A 16,622-nucleotide genomic window follows, 5' to 3' on the forward strand; every position below is an offset into this window, starting at 1 on the left:
CAGTGGGCGACATTTATGCTGCGCCTGCTGAGCATATGTCAGTGAAATTGAACCTCACAACCCCAATAAGTACAGTTATTACCCCCATTTAACTGATGAGGAAACTGAGGCACGATAACCTGAATAACTTATCCGGAGCCACAGGGTAAGTGGCAGGCGTGTGGACTGAGGTGTCTGACTCCAGAGTCCCGTGGACTGATTGCCACTAGGTTTCAGACTTAGAGTTGACTGTTATATAATTCCATTTACCTGAAAGGCCGGGAAAGACAGATCTGGAGGTAGATGTAGATTAGTGGTTGCCTTGAGGCTGGGAGTGAGAAAGGAGACTGACTACGAGTGAGCACAAGGGAGCATTTGGGGGATGTTCTAAAATTGGATTGTGGTGCTTGGTGGTTGCTTCAATCTAAATTTAGTAAAAAATCAGTGAATCATACACCTCAGAGGGTGAATTTTACAGTATGTAAATTGTGCTTCCATAAGGTGTATTAAAAATAAGCAGATCTAGTGCAGCTCTGGTCTCAGGCGCTGTTATTGCCTCCCAGTCCTGTGCTGGTTCATGTATCACTTGACATGAAATACAAACTATGCCAGCATCCTCTCATTAAAGCCGTACCCCCCTAAATCAGGGGGAGAAGGGTTGCTCTTGTGGGTGCCCCTGAGGGATGGACATTTCAAAGCGCAGTTATTTCAGGACCCTGTTGTGACATGTGGGGGATGACATTGGTTGGCTCCCATGTAGTGGGGTGGTTTTCCAGGGAACAAAGTGTTAGTGCACAGAATGAGGGGTACCCCAGGACCCCAAACTTGCCTGCTCTAAATGGGTCCTCACTGGGCCTCCCTGGTGGTGCAAGGGGTTAGTTAAGTCTCAGCACTGTGAAGCTGTCAGCAGCCACTGCACCATGAGTTTGATCCCTGGCCAGAGAGCTGCCCATGTGGCACAGCAGACATCTCCTGCCTCGCCTGCTGCTCCCCTTACCAGTGTATTTCAGTAGATCTGCCTGTTCTGCTCCCCACTCTGTTTCTGATGAGTCCTCTCACCTGCATACCTCTGGCCTACACCCCAGTTCTTGTATGCAGAAATAAAAATCTTAAAAAAAAAGTGGGTTCTCCCATCCGCTGCATAAAGACAAACATGTTTAGTGCCTAAGACCTTCAATAGAAGACAACTTTAATAGCATTAGTGTGCAATAGAGGAGAAAGACTATAGTTAAAATAGTTTCCTATTAAACACCCAAAGTTACCCATCCTCTTGTGGATAAATATCCAGCCAAACAGGCCCAAGGTGGGGCCACTGAGGCCTGAAAGCCTGCCACAAGTCTGAGGCACCTCAAGGGGGGACCCACAGGAAAGAGGTCGAAAGGGCCAGCAAGTCTGGAAGAAGAAGAGCAAAATCGAAATACAAGTCAAGCTAAAGGCTGCCATTGTCTGCTTCCCCTTGGGTCTCTCACCAACATCTCTGTCTCTTTCACATGTCTCCTTCCATGTCCCCTAAATCCCTGGTACAAGTCCAAGGCTGAGAAGCAAGTGTGAATTTTTCACATGACTCTGCTCCATGTGCCTCCTCCAGGTTTTCTCTTCATCTCTGCCTCCCTTTTTCCTTCCCCTTTTCCAGTCTTTTCTAGCTTCTCCCTGCACAGCTGCACCCTTCCTTAGGTGGGGCAGGGCACCTGGAACCTCCCCTTCCTGTGGGGATTACACTGTTACAAAAGCAGGTACATGCTTTCTAGGGTACAAGCCTGTGGATGACAGAGGGGACCACATGGTGTTCTTTGCGGTGGACACAGCTGCAGCTGCAGGAGTGGAAGTCCCGGAGCGCCCCGTAGACCAAGGAGAAGAACACTAGAGGGGTGGATCTTTTCCCCTCCACTCCTTCAGCCATGGGGGATTTCTCTTCACGAATCTGGAATTTCCAGAGCCTTGATGGGGCATCCAGATGGACAGTGGGCTCCGACCATGACCCTTGGTCCATTTGTCAGGTCCTTTGCCATCTTGTTTCTCCTCCATCAGATCCAGGCACCTCCACTCAGCATACACATTCCTTCATGTGAGGCCTTCACTGTCCTCACCTTATTTAGCTGCATCTGCCCTGCCCACCCCGGTCTCTACGCTGTCATTGCATGGTCTGGTTACCAACCCAGAGGGCGTCTCCTCCTGTAGTAAAACAATTAAAACATTTAAATACATGCCTCACACACACGCTTTTTCTTACCCAACCTCACTTATCAACCCTCATTTCTGGGCTGATGAAGAATAACTCTTCTTCCTCTTTAGCCAACAAGGAAGCCAGCGCTTGAAGTAGTGAGCTGATTTCGCTATGATAAACATACTGGTAGGACTCAAAGCAGTCTTAACCCACTGGTACAAAATACATTTTCTGTTTTCTTAACATTCTGGTGTCCTGAGGGCAGGAACCATTGCTTTATTTTTTTGATCAACTAGTACTTGGTCTAGGCCAATGGAGGAACTTCTGGCATATGGTTTTCTTTTCTGCATTAGAGAAAGGATGAAGCTGAGAGGTGAAAGAGGCAAAATCATTCTTTGGGGTATTTTAGCTAAATCACTCCCATCACAGAGGTGACGATGCTTGGGGACAAGGGAGTCGGCGAACCAGGGCTCATCGGAAGGCAGCTCTTAAAGGCTCTTCATTCCTCACACTTGATCCCTGTCCTCACATTCCATCCTGGTCCCCACACTGGATCGCTGTCCCCATTTCCAGTGGAACCTTGGTGACCTCGTGTTATGCAAGGACCCTTTCCAGCTGGTTCATTAAATTTGGATGGTCAGCATTGACCTGCATGAGAATTAATTCAGCCATCATGTCAGATATTAATTATAAATCAGAATGAGCTATTTCTGAATCCCAGGGTGTTTGATTGAACTGACTTGTCCAGGGTTTGTCAAGTCCTTTTAAAATATGCTTTGACATAGGGTTTTGTTTTGAATTTATGTTGTTCTTTTTGTGTGAGCAGTGTTTTTTTCTTGCTCTGTTGAAAATATAAGGCCTCATTTTGAAGTTTGACTCTAGATGTTCTCAGGGACCAGTCCCAGAAACTTCCAGAACCCTTGTTTCATAGTCCCTGTTGCTTTTGTTTAAAAGCCACTTCTTTCCTTTTTTCTCCTTTGCATCCCCTTCCTGTATAGTACAGTGTTCTCATTTTCTTCTTTCAGCAACTTTGCATTTTGTTTTGAATGTGCAGTAAAAACTGGACTCATATGTCGATACTTGGAAATAAGCATCAGACCATGAGTTTGATTGTAAATTCCTTATGTGTGAGCCCTGAGGCTGACATGCCTGTTCTGGGTATCCCTGGCTCTGGAGCGGTGCTTACGCTTCCTTGAATGACCTCTTGGATCATGCTTCTCAGAACCAGTAGTCTGCAAAGTGCTTGAGTCTTCTAGAGAGCATGAAGGCTTGAAAATAATTTCCAGGACATTGAATGAGTATAGTAAGTTCTCGTCATTCTCTGCTTTCAAGAAAGAGCTCAGAAGGTTCAGTTGAGATTGCATTCTAAGTTTGAAAAATTAGCATATCCGTTCATTGTAATTATGAGTTCGGGGGGGAAAGTCACATAACTAGGATCTCATCTTGGAGGGGGGATAAGCAGGGCACTGTGAGTTACACTGGGCTGCTTGGCTCAGCTCTGCTACCAACGAGTGAATTGAAAGTCACTGTGTTGTTGTGATCTTAGTTTTCCCATCTGTAAAATGGATTGTTTGAAGTAGATGATCTTTTTAAGATTCCTTCTCCTGGTCTCTGTGTGTGTGTATCTCTACATATATATCACACACCCCCCCCCCCAAGCTTGGTGGTAGAAGCACCCACCTCACATGCATTCAAAAAATGCGACTATAACTTTCGATTCCTCCACGACTTACCTACTAATAGCCTAGTGTTACCCGGAAGACTTACTGATAAAATAGCAACGCATTTTATATGCTATATGCTATATGCATTATGTATTTTCTTTATAAGAAAGTGAGCTAGAGAAACTTTCATTAAGAAAATCATAAGGAAAATACATTTATTGAAAAAGTCCACATATAAGTAGACCTTGAAGTTCAAATCTGTGTTGTTCAAGGTCAGCTGTGTGGATGCTCTCTCTCCTACTCTAAAATTAATTTCACCTGTACATATATTTTTTAATGATTTTTTTCCTTTTAGGTAGAATCATCTTTTCCTTCTTTGCCTGCTCATAATCCCCCATTCTTTTGCTAGAAGAATGCCCACTGTTGCTTGACTAGCACCAAAGGAGCTTGACATGGAAAGGTGCTTCCCGAGAAAAAAAGTGGGTCCACAAATGTCCGGGTCCATTTGAGTTGTTTCTTCTGGAAGGCTGCTTATCCTTAGCGGAGATTGCAGCCCTTTAACTGTCACGAATTTGCTGGTGTGAGACATTCCTCATGCTTTTGTTATCTGTTTGCATTTCAGGACAACAGTAGTAGCGGCAGCTGCCTTCTTGGATGCCTTTCAGAAAGTGGCCGACATGGCGACCAGCACTCGTGGTGAGCAGATGGCAGGAGGCGTCGGCCTCTGAGCCCTGCCTGTGGGCTCTTCCTCTGTGGCTCCACGTGAAGATGGAGCTGGAGCTCTCAGAGCTCCGCTGACTCATAGGAAAACATTTTTTCCAACTCGGTGGGGCTCCACATAGTAGAAATTACACATAGTTCTCCAGATAGTCAGGCGGGGGAGAAGAATGAAAACTACAGAACACGCATGGGGCTCATGCCGGGGGTGGGGCTGGGGGTGTTTGGGGTTCACCCTTTCTGATGTGGCTGTGGCGCTTGAGCTGTGTGCTTGCTTCAGTTTGCTCTCCCTCCTCACATGGGTGTCCTGAGGCATCCTCCATCCCCTATGGAAGGGGGAACAGCGAGGGAGACTCGAGAGACTGTTTTCTGGGTTCCCATCCCAGGAGAGACACTTTTCTAAGTGTCCTCTTGCCGTCTCTGTTCACATGTCGCTCACATTTGGCCCCAAGCCCCGTGAGCCCCCAACTACGGCTGCTCCATGTCTGGCCCCCCCACCGCACCCCAGCATGGCAGGTGTTTAAAGTCTGTTTATGAAATCAATGAACAAAGGGAAATCGGTGGAAAATATTTAATAGTTCCAGTGATACTGACCCACAAAGAAGAAAAATAACACATGAAAGCAACGGAGAAGAAAACGAATACCCCTGTGCTCTCTGCCATGCTTGGAAAAATGATATTACTGTGATGTAGGGGCCCCATGCTGTGGAGTGCTTTCCTTTCATTCCCAGGCAGAGAATCTCTCCAGCCTCTCTGCCTCTTTCTGGGTATGACTGAGCACTGAGAGCTCCTGCCTATTCTCTTTATTGCCATGGTCACATTGGCAAAAATGGGTGTAGGGGGCAGGCGTTAGGGGTGGTTCCAAGTCACGTGCGAGTCTGGTCTGCCTGTGACGGGGGTACCTCCAGGGAACCTGGAGGGGGATCTGCTTACCTTGGTTAATAGTCAAATGAATTTATAGCAAGGACACTTCTCATTCATTCGAGAAACTCAGACCTGCTAATATTTAAAGTGTTATCTTGGGACCAGAAAAATCAATACATTGCTCTCCTTGTCCCGAAGGAGTTTGCAGTGGAGGCGGGGCTGGAGGGAGAATGCAAGTGACATTTCAGTGTGGAGGTATGTCTGGTGTGGTAATAGCGCTAGAACAGAGTGCTGGGGGAATATAGAAAAGTGAGCAATTAACTCAGCTCAGGGAGTCGGGAATATCTCCCGGGGGAGGTAATATTCCTTCTTGTTTCCAAGGTGCCAGTGGTGTTTCAAAAGGTTCCCTAGGAGAAGGGGATGGAGACATCAGAGCAGTGATTTCTTCCTCTGGTTTGTCAGCTTGATATGGGTCTTAACCAGTATCTTTTTAAGTCCTTTAAAAAAAACTATTATATAGCTTGTATTGGTCCACTGTAGAAACCTTCAATAATACAGGTTTAGGAAGAAAGTATCATTGAAAGGATGTGCCCCAGTGATGGTGTTACTGAGTCTGTTCTATTATCCCTTCTTCTACTTCACCAGTATCTGGAACTGTCAGTCATATTGATGTCTTTCTAGACTAGACATATTGATTGTGTCTTTCTTAAGAGCTGCGCTCTCTTTTCAAGAACTCACTAGGTATCTGACATTCTGTTTTGGGGGCCCTCTGACATATAGGAATTGTTTTAGATTTTTCAGTGTTACTGGCTGGACCCTGAAGAATGAAATAGACCCTAGATCTCTGAATCACGTACAGTGTTCTAAACCATTGTTACCTCAAGAAAAGAAATAAAAATTCAAAAAGGATAAAGAAAGATGGCCCACATTTTCCTGCAGTGGGAGCCTAGGTTTTTGCAGAGGCTGCTTCTTGGTGGGAAACTAGGAGACCTGCAAGTTCTCATGCTTGCAGGGAGAAAAAACAGAGCTATCATTTGTGGGGAAAGAAGCCAGAATGGCCAGTGTGTGTGGGTGGTAGAGGTAGAGGACTTTGGAGGTGATGGATTTGACAAAAGACAAATATTGTCACAGTGAACAGACCCTGCTTGGGTCTATTTTTAAACCATTTGACTTCGGGTCATTTTTAGCAGCGCCAGCATACTCTACATCATGATGTCCAGAATCCATGGGGGAGACAGCTTTGTGGGAGGGGGCGACAGGATAACTTTCTGTTCCATGTGGCAGGGGGAGAGCTCTCACATGACCTAAAAAGTATATGGTTGATAGAAGGTGTATTTTATGATGACAGTAGGAGAGAAACTTGAATACATTTTGCATATATTATTCACTAAGCATGAGAAGTGATGTTCATTAAGTTAATGTCCTTTAAAAATGGAAAAATATAAAAAGCATAAGCTTTAGTTTAAAAAAAAAAGTGTCATTAAGTGTACATAAAGTAAAAATCTATCCTCCTAGTCCCCCTTGTAGAGATTAGCTTTAATGTCACTTATGCTTTTTTTTTACATACATGTGTTAAACATGAAAGCTAGTCAAAGAGCAATATGTAGAATGATATTTGGCGTAATATACGTTCTTATGATCTTTGTCCAAAGGTAGCCCATAAAAAGCCTTGTCCCTGTGCTTTGCTCCGTGATAGATCATAGCTGCCCCTCTCTGCCAGTACCTATAGATCTACCCCATCCTTTCTAGCAGTCAAATAGAATTTCAGTGTCACGAATATTGGCACAACTTAATCATTCTTCCATTGGTGTCTATTTAGATTATCCCCATTTATTTGCCATTACAAGCCATGCTGCAATTAATGCCCATGTGTACATGTTTTTGGAGATGCATGAGTAATCTATTTTTAATGGTGTATGCATCGCCAAGGAAACTATGAGTCTGGAGAAAATGCTTCAAGCTGTTTTATCAGCAGCAGATGGATTTACTTAAGGTCACAGGCTGTAACTCTAATACAATTTGCTGTTTGATATCTTAGCGTCTCCTGAAAGTCCAGTCTTTGCTTGGAGACTTCAGGTATATTTTTTGAGTCTTTGCTGGAAGTGCAAGATTAAGGACCTAGAATCTTAAACCTAGCAGGTCTCTGGCTTCTATAGTATTCCTTATTATTTCCCAGTGGAAACAGCTTTGAAACATCTTTGTCTTTTTTAGCAAATATTTTATACCAGCTATTAATACAATTAGGGAAAGCTTGTCAAACTGGTCACTATAAGAGCAAAATCAGACTATCCATAATGTGATTATTGTTAAATAGAAAATAGAAATATATTTAGAACTATTTTGTTCTTTTTTTCCCCTAGACACGAGAATACGGTGCTATTGTAATGTGTATTTAGGTTACTAATTAAGCGATAATGGAATTTAAAAGTTTATTAGCACCACAGTACATAGTGCAGGTCCATATTTTGTTGAGTGTGCATCTGGCTTGAATATACAACTGTGTTTAATAGGAAAGTGCCCCTTTTCCTGTGTTAGTGCCACGAAGAACTAGCACCTTGGCCAGACTATGCAGCGGGGCCTTCATTTTCTTCAAGTCTGTGATGGACATGGGAGTTGAGAAATGTTGCAAGCGACTGGCATGCAGTTGTCTGGGTTCCTAAAAAAAACAAATTCAAAAGAAAAGAGAATGAACCAAGGCGGAAAGACTTCTCAACCCTCTCTGGCAGAGGAGGCCAGATTGGCAAAGAGCATTTCTCCCCACCCTGGCACACAGGCTCTCGGCCCGTTCGCTGCAGGCGAAAGTTCTCTCTGAGCCCGGAGCTGCTCCCTGAGTCAGCACTGGCCCTCTGTAGCCACCGCTCCTTCTGCTGTAGTCAGCACTGGTCCGCCGTGGCCACCGCTCCTTCTGCTGCAGTCAGCAAGGGCTTGAAGAGCCCAGTGCTTTGTGACTTTCCTTTTTGGCTGCCACTGTAATTACTTTATAGGTTCGACATACCCTCTTGGGGGAGTTTGATGGTACACCAAACCCATGGTGAGAAGGTGAAGAGTCTATGAAGGAAGAAGATGGATCCCTTGCCGACTAGATCTTCTTAATGTCCAAAAGCCTGTTTATGTCACTTTAAAAACTGGGTGTGGCCTGAGAGTGGACCCTCGTGGTGCCTGGCGTTTACTGTGTGGGTAACACGGGCTGGGCCTATTCCGTGTGCGTCATACATATTGATGGATTGTGTATAAGATGGGTTGGTGCTCATCTCTGTTTTAAGTGATGAAATTGGGACGAAGAGAGTTTACCCAAACAGACAGGATCACACGACTAGTTAGTGGGGAAACTGGAGTGTGGCCCAGAGCTTGAACTTCAACGGTGAAGCCAAGATTCCTTGTGTGAGCAGTGCTGAGACTGACTAGAAGCCTGTACTGGCTTTTGCAGTTGCCTGATTCTGAATGCATTAAAAAATCCAACCCATGTAGTTCCTCAGGGTAACAGTGTGGTGGGAGCTGGGTGCCTGGCTTTGTCTTCTGACCTTTGCCAGCTCTGCAACCTGTTAAACTATACTTCTGTTCTCAGGGCTTTCATTTCCCCACCTGTAAGTGGATGCAGATCCCAGATGGTCACAAGTCATCTTTTTTGAGTCTAATGTTCTATGATTCTAAATTTCATGTTGGCCCTATTAAATCCATAAAATATGAGTGAAGCCAGGCAGTCTAAATTTTCTCTTCTGTAGCATCTCTAGAGTTTCCAGTTTCCAGACACAAAGAGGGAGTGATGGGAGCAATGATAAGCAAAGGATAATCTAGGGAGTAGATCAGAGGAGGAAAAGAAATTATAGATGGACATTTGGAAGAATGTGAATTATATAAAAGACCCTCCCCCTGCACTGTGCGTGACCAAGGCAGGTTCAGCTGGAACTTTCAAGAGACCCTGGGAGCCTCGAGATGCAGGTGGTTGGAGGCGTGCGTGGCACTCCAATCAGCCTGGTGGCAAAATTCTGGGCATTGTGGAAGAAATCCCCTGTGGCTTATGTTAGATAAAGCATTCTTGGTTCTTAAAAATACATTTTTAGTATATGTCACTTGTTTTTAGTATAGATTTTATTGAATGTCATGGTCTAACTGGATCATAACCCTCAGAAAGTTTTTTAAAGTCCAGATTTTAGGGCACTGCCCCAGATCTGTGGCATCAGAATAATGGGGTGGGACCCAGAAATCTCAGATGTTAAAAAGCTTCCCAGGAGAATTTGCTCCCCTGCGAACTTTGTGCTGTCATAGAAGGCCTTTGGTCATGTGGCCATAACCACCTGTCCGAGGACATCTCCGCCCCGGGGCCAGCAGTTCCACCCACAAAGGAATACTCACTGTGTCCTGACACTCTGAAAGCCTTTGATCCATGTCTGCTTGTACATGTGCATTCAGAAGCTGGGGTCCTGGCCCAACCCACTCTCTCTCCACCCTTTTTAGATGCCAAGGAGCTGTTGCTTGTCTTGCAAGGTCTGGTTTAAGTGAGGTATCACTTGGGAAACCTTTGCTACTCCCCAATGTGAAGGGGGTCATAGATGCCAGGGCCCCTGGCAGGTCCTTCTACCAGGTCATTCTCCTCACTCGGCTGTCACCTTCTCCCTGGACTGCAGACACTGGCCAGGATAGGGCCTGCGTCCTACTCCTCTCTGAGAGATACACAGACCCGAACAGTGAGTCTGTAGCACTAAGCAGAGTGAAGACAAGGTTTGATGAGTGACTGACTAAATGTTTACAGCAGCTCCCGCACTTGCATGGCCCTTGGTGGGCGAGGGAGGTTATAATCTCTGGGGGCAAGAGGCTGATGAACTGGATGGGGTCTCAGCCAGATTCCAATTGGGAGTCCAGAATTCCAACCCCCATGATCCCTGCCGCCCCCCTTGGGGTCTCTAGTGGAATGTGTGTCTTCATTGTGTTTCATTGTAGCTGAAGAGGACCCAGCAATGCCATGTTGAGTTCACGGGAAGCAGCCCTGCTCCTACTGGTGCGGGAAGAGGAGGGACCCTCCTTTCTAGGGCAGGAGATGCAGGAAGTGATTTCCAAGAAGCAGCCAGGATCGTTTTGTTTGCCCACAAGTTTTATTTTAACCAGGTTGTTTAATTGAGACTTAACTGACCCTTTACTTCTGGGTTGACTCTGGTGTTCAAGTCCAGAGTTCCCTTTCATCTCATGAGAACCTTATGATTTCTACCTAGAAAGCTACTTAACCACAATCTAGGGGAAAGAATAATTATTTTTTAAATGTCCTTAAAAAAAGACCCTTCTCGGGCCTCCCCGGTGGCCAGCGGTTGAGCGCTGGGTTGCGAAGCTGCCCGCGGCCTCTACGGCACTGGTTCCATCCCTGGCTGCTCCCTGGCCACCAGAGGAGGGTCCCACATGGCGTGCAGACCTCTCATGCCGCCCGCTGCTCCCCTCAGCAGTGTACTTTGGTCCTTCTGCCTGCTCTGCTCCCTGCTCTGGCTCTGGTGAATTCTCTCACCCTCCCGCGCTTCTGACTGTACCCAGTGCTTGTATAAACAAAACAAACAAATAAAATAAATTAATAAATAAAACATGCCTCTATTTAAAAAAAAAAAAAGACCCTTCTCATGGGCCTGGAACTGAATATTCTTTGAATGTGACCTTAAAGAAATGTAGACGAATTCATTCATCTGATTCAAAGTAAAAAGGCCTAAAATTGCGATCTGCTCTGGAGATGTGGGCTATAGATCATACACTGGTGTTGCTCTCTTAGAGACCAGCTGGGCTCCCTGAGTTGTTTTTGCTTATCAGCCTTAGAATTCTTGCAGGAAAAGACACCTTCTGAGTGTCTGAGACACAAGCTCGTGTGTGTGTGTGTGTGTGTGCGCGCGCGCACGCACGCCAAGCTTAGAGTTTTGAAAAAATTCAAGCATAGTGTATTCATTTTTCTAATGATTTTATTCCAGCCAGGCCTTTATAAATTAAAAAGGGCGAGAGCAAGTGGAGGAATCGAGCATAAAGTATATTCTGGAGTCTGGAGAAGTTTTATGAAAAATGAACTGGGTTAATTTTGCTTAGAGTGCGTGCGTGCATGTGTGTCCCCTAAGGCAGCCTAGCTCTAGTGTCCTAGAGCCTAGCACGTCTGAGATGCTGAGGAAACAGTTGCAGATTGTTGTACACAGCCAAGCCCGAACCCTTCATGGCTTGCTCCTAGCGTGGATGGACAGCAACTGTATTTTATTCTCTAATGTTCTGAAACATGAATCCAGGTATGCTTGTGTTGACAGTGACCTAGAAACTCTGCATCGCCTTTCATTTGGGGGGTTTTGAACTTGACCTCTTGATTTTGATTCCCATGAATTATGCTGAGGAAGCCCTCAGCAAATTGTGCTCTGCTGGCAGTCACGGTTTGAAAAGTCTGTTTGCTTCACTGAAGGTGGGGGTGGGGTTTGGGAAGCTATGAAAAATACGAACATTTGTAGTTTGTTCAAGGAGGGAAGGAACTGAGCAAGACTGGGTGACAGTTTCATATTTTTTCTTTTTTGTTTTGTTTTCCTTTTACTTGCCAGCCTCATGCCTGGACTTGACAGGTCCTGTGTGTGCTGTGGGGCATGACCCCAATGCAGCCCTCACCTTGGGGAGTCCTGGGGAGTCAGTGGGTGTAATGGGGGTCATTCTGGGCAATAAAATTTTCTGTGATGATGGAAAAAAACCTACATTTTTACTGTTGAATATGGTAGCCACTAGCCCCATGTGGTTAATGAGCCCTGAAAATGTGGCTAAGCATAACTGAATTTCTGATTTTAAAATTTTACTGAAAATTTTTATTGACATAATACTGTATTATAATGTTCTATAAACTTCTGGCGCACATCATTAAGAGTTAACATGGGTATATACTGCATCGCATTCACCACTAAAATGCCAGTTCTGTCCTTCCCCATGTACCCCTCATGCCCACCCCCTTCCCCCTCCCCTTCTGGTGACCATGAATTGATCGTACAGTCTAAATGTATATTTTGGTTTTATTTAGTTCATCTGTTTCCTCGACCTACCATACATGAGTGAAATCATGGTGTTTCTTTGTCTGATTTACTTTATCAAGTGTAGGATCTTCCATGTTGTTACAAATGACAAGATTTCCTTTGTTTTAATAGCTGGGTAGTATTCCATTGTGCCTAGAACCATATCTTCTGATATTATGCCCTCTTTGTCCATGGGCATGTGGGGTGATTTCGAGGTCTTGACTATTACAAATAAATCCGCCATAAACCTGGGGTGCACGTAGCTCTCGGACCAGTTGCATGTACCTGGTGGTGGTCTCCAGCCCAGGTGGGGAGTGTAAAAAATCCTATAAAGAGGCTTATTCTGCATTAACAGTAAGTGAAATATTTTATAAGTCAGCCCATTTACCCTGTTTTATATCAGAAAGCTACATTGAGGGCTTACTGTGTACTGGGGTTCTGCGATTACAAAGATTAATTAGGCAGGGGTGTGGTTTCCGAGGGGCTGGGTCAGTGGGTGTAATGGGGGGTCAGACAGGCCTGTGGTGGGGGTGCTAGGTAGAGAGGTAACATGTATAATTCCAACCAATAAAGGCATCCCCCAGCTTTCTAAAGTGTGTCTGTTTCATGCATTCTTAATGGACAACATGTAGTTGCCAGGAAGTGAAAACTGTGTCTTGAGGAGGGGAGGGGAATCTTATTCTTTATATATTGGAGCTCATCTACTGAGGGCTGGGACTGTGCCCAAACTTGGAACAGCTTTAGTGTAGTCTTCCTAACTTCCATTAGCCCCATGTCACTCCACACTTGGGTATGCCTATGAGTTTGAATGCCTGTGACGGCCTCAAACTTGTATAAAGTAAAAAAATTTTTTAAAAACTTTCATGGTTTGTTGCTATTCACAACAATACGTAATCTAACTGAAAAACTGTATGCCTATTCCGTAAACACAACTTCAAGATAGAAATTCTCCATTTCCTCTATGAGATTTCAGAGCTATCATTGATCTAATAAGGGATGAAGTGAAAATATAGCACCTTTTTAAATGGGTTCCTAAATGTGCATTCAACTTGCAGGTTCCATAATTTTGATGCTTTTCCAACCCTAATTGACCTTGAGTCATATTAATTCATTGGCAGGATACATTGACTCCTATACATTCCACTTAGAAAACAACCTTTTGAAAATGACCCTATTAAGCTTCTTGCCATTTTCCATTTCTTAAAAGCTATTATTTTTGGTTTGCTTTCTATGCAACTCAAACCCAGTGTTGAGTGCAGGGCTGTGGGGGATCATGTGTATTTTTAACTTTTTTTTTTTTACAAATCATACTCTAAGTCAGGACTGGGAATGAAAGCAATTCATACGTTTAAGGAGTATTTGTAAATTAAAAATAAATCTTACCCTTCTCCCCGTTTTGGGGGAGTGAAGGAGGTGGAGGTGGGTGCTTAAGTACTTGATTATTTTGATGGGAAAATTCATATTTTGTAGGGGATTTGGAATCGTGAACTGGACATTACTGGTGATAAAATGAAACCCCTTCTCTCTCGGCCCATCTTTCTTCCCTCGATATTAAAATCGATGCCTGAATGTTGCCCCTTTGTCCACTGCAAGTGTCTCATCCTATGGATATTTGGTTGGGCACCAGCCGCTGCTAGAGACGGGCTGTTCCATTGTGGCAGACACTGTCCTGCCTGTGGGGTTTTGACTTTTCACGGTGTCTTGCGAAAATGCCACTTGAAAGAGTGGTCATGGCGCCTTTGGGGAACGGCTCTATGACCTCCTATCCTGGTGTCCAGAGCAGGGTGTCCCTAGACTATTCAGATCCTGTATCAGGAAGAGCTCGGGCTATCCAGATTCTACACGTAAGCCCGTGTGTTCTGGCAAGGCTCAGCCTTCCGCTGACCCAGGGGAGCCTCTGCCCGCCCTCTGTGGTGTCATCTCCTCTGCCTTAGTGTGTTTTCACTGGTGGTACCTGAGTTAGGATGTGTGCGCTTTCCTGTTGAACCTTGACAGCCTCGATAAATGCTAGTGAATTTTGAGGTGGCGGTAGGAGGGGTAGGGAGGAAGGTCCTGGCCCGGAGAGAATGTGTTTGTGGGGTGGCAGGGTCCGTGTGTGCAGCACAGCTGTGATTCCCCAGCTTACATGATGAAGTGGTTTGCTCAGCAGCCTGCAGGGCTTTCTGCCATTTGTACACAGGGGAAGAGGACTCTCCCCCGCCTCCCCCTCTCCACTTCATCCTAGTTCCTTTCCCTTTGCTGCCCATGCATTGGCTTAATAACTAACACTCCTCTGCCGCATCCTGTTGCTGCCCACACACAAACGCGTCACTTTTGGTAAAATATTGATTAGGATTTGTGACAGGACGTAATTGTTTTACATACAGCTTTCTTTTTTACCATGCTTTCTTGTGAAAGATCATTTGCCAGAGTTAATGAACTTGGTTTGATAATGCCCACCTCAGATAAAAAGAATCATCTGCAATGTAAATGGGAACTTGAAGACCCTTGACAAAGTTGTCAAGCCTAGTGTGTTTTCTAGGTTAAGTGTGTTCTTCCTGCTCATAGGTGCCTCTCTGCTCTGATAAAGCCCCAGCCTGGAAAAACCTCAGCAAGTGGAAATCTCTTTGATCTAACATTGTTACTTTAGCTGCTCTGCTGTAGGAAGAACATAGTACTGAGAAAGAACTCAGAATAGAGAGAGAATATTTCAAAAGTCACCAAACCTGGCAGTGAATTCTCCTGATACATTTCATAAAGAAATTTGATTTTTATACATTTTTTTTAGAAATATATCTGTGGCTTCCAGTGAGAATTATCTGGAGGTTTTTTGCCTTGCATTGTCTTGTTTAACATAACACTAGTCTTTCATGTTTAAGAAGGCTAAGGGCTTTTTCTTATACACTAGCTAATAGCTTGTATAACCTTTTCCTTTTTCCAGGGCAAGCTGAGTCTTGGGAAGGCAGAGGTCACTTGCCAAGGACCACTCAGTTGATGAGAGGGACAAAGGGGACCTCGTTTTAGTCCTGGACTCTGCCTCCTGGCCCCCCCAGAAGACACATGGCAAACCGGTTGTCCAGTTTGCCTCTTGGTTGAATGCTGAGGTTATTTAAGCAGGAAAAAACATGGGCTATGAAAAAAAAAAAATCTGTTCTCTGCTCTCCATTGATTTTTGTTTGCTCGTTTGTTTATACGGCCCCCTTGGTCATCTGGTTCTCTGACGAGATTTTCTTTTCCACTGCCAGCCCAGTTCTTCCTTTTTCTGTGGAAGATGTTTTTGTTTTCTTTTATAATAGTTCTGTGGGGTGGGAGAGACTGTTTTGCTTATATTTTAATTGTTGTCATTTTTGACATAAGCATATTTATCTATAAGAAAAGACTTTGGTCTCCATTGTCTGTTTTGTGAATTGTGCATGTGCGCGCACGTGTGTGTGTGTGTGTGTGTGTGTTTGCAAGTGCACTCACACACATAGTTTTTTTTTTTTATTCCCATATGTTTAGAATTGCCATGGGACTCTTATTTCTAGTAAAAGGTACTGCTATGGAAATCTGCAGCATTTCCTGCTGTGTGCGCCAGGGCCCAGGGACCATGGTTACCATGGAAACGCATATCCAGAAGCTGGGTGGTACTTGCTTTAAAGCTGCATTTGAGCTCATTTCACAGCTCCTGTACAATGCTGCTGCTTCCCCATTTAAAATTCGGAAAGGGGATAAAGCTGAGTGGTTACAAATTAGGAAAAATAATGTTTCTGCTAAGGCCAAAAGAGACCTTTCATATGCACCTTTTAATGTGATTACTGATCATGGGGTGATCCAGTTACCCAAAGCTGGCAAAGGTATCTGATAAAATATGAAAGAAATGTGGAGGACGCAGTGAAAATGGAACCTCCTTCCCCTGCTTCTGACCTGTGGGCTCCTTTTGGGAATAGTGAACGTGCCAGGTGGACACAGGTTTCCTCCAGTGGCTCAGTCCACTTGGTTTGTTGGGAAGCCTTGATGGCAAACAAAAGCCCTTCGGCTCCCCGCAGGTGCCCGCCTTCCTGGCTTTCTGACCCCCTGCCTAAACCCACCCAGAGCGCCAGATCTGAGAGCTCGCCTGAATTTGATCTCTTGCTTTGCCGTTTATGCACGTGATTGCCATCTGTGCTTGTGGAGGGGCGGATGCTGATTGGGAGAGTGACCCTTCATTTGGATAATGCGATTTAAAGCCAAGAGCAAGATGTGTCACTTGTACTGGAACTGGAGGAAATAATGAGG

General features: G+C 44.8%; 1 protein-coding gene across 17 annotated transcripts in view; it reads left to right on the top strand.

Annotated features, from left to right (window-relative positions):
- The window catches only part of MTSS1 (MTSS I-BAR domain containing 1), a gene marked incomplete at both ends in the record, with an annotated part of 132,027 nt that overhangs the window by 22,733 nt on the left and 92,672 nt on the right, over positions 1–16,622 (top strand). For all 17 annotated transcript variants that reach the window (XM_084230310.1, XM_084230306.1, XM_084230300.1 and 14 more), the window contains one exon: positions 4,430–4,503. In XM_084230310.1, the coding sequence (XP_084086436.1) occupies positions 4,430–4,503 (74 nt within the window). The remainder of the gene's footprint in view (positions 1–4,429; positions 4,504–16,622) is intronic.

This window comes from Talpa europaea, assembly GCF_964194135.1.
Source record: "Talpa europaea genome assembly, chromosome: 3".
Taxonomy (NCBI): domain Eukaryota; kingdom Metazoa; phylum Chordata; class Mammalia; order Eulipotyphla; family Talpidae; genus Talpa; species Talpa europaea.